Below are 288 nucleotides of genomic sequence, written 5' to 3' on the forward strand. Positions count from 1 at the left end.
GGGCAGCGGTCAGCATCTCCTGCTGCTGGGCACCGGCAGCCCCCCCTGAGGAAGCCTCCTGCCCAGGCCCCGCCAGCTCAGAGGGCGAGGAGCAGAGTTCTCCAGCTGCTGCGCTGGGACAGCTGGGGGTCACTCACTTCCCCAGTACAACCTGCAGAGCTTTGACACTGGTACCAGCGTCACGGTGACCTCCAGCATCACCCAAAGTCCATCCGTAACCAGCTGCCCCCAGTATACCTTGTAATTGCCACCTCGCTCGCCAGCGCCCTCCCCAGTCGCCATCTGCTC

At 64.6% G+C, this 288-nt stretch overlaps 1 protein-coding gene across 1 annotated transcript in view; it reads right to left on the reverse strand.

The window, feature by feature from the left end:
• LOC104500199 (beta-crystallin B3) overlaps positions 1-282 on the reverse strand; it is a gene marked incomplete at both ends in the record, with an annotated part of 2,259 nt that extends 1,977 nt beyond the window's left edge. The window contains one exon of the mRNA XM_010143804.1: positions 238-282. Within this exon, the coding sequence (XP_010142106.1) occupies positions 238-282 (45 nt within the window). The remainder of the gene's footprint in view (positions 1-237) is intronic.
• Positions 283-288: the final 6 nt, after the last annotated feature.

Source organism: Buceros rhinoceros, unplaced genomic scaffold (assembly GCF_000710305.1).
Source record: "Buceros rhinoceros silvestris isolate BGI_N320 unplaced genomic scaffold, ASM71030v1 scaffold26219, whole genome shotgun sequence".
Lineage (NCBI taxonomy): Eukaryota > Metazoa > Chordata > Aves > Bucerotiformes > Bucerotidae > Buceros > Buceros rhinoceros.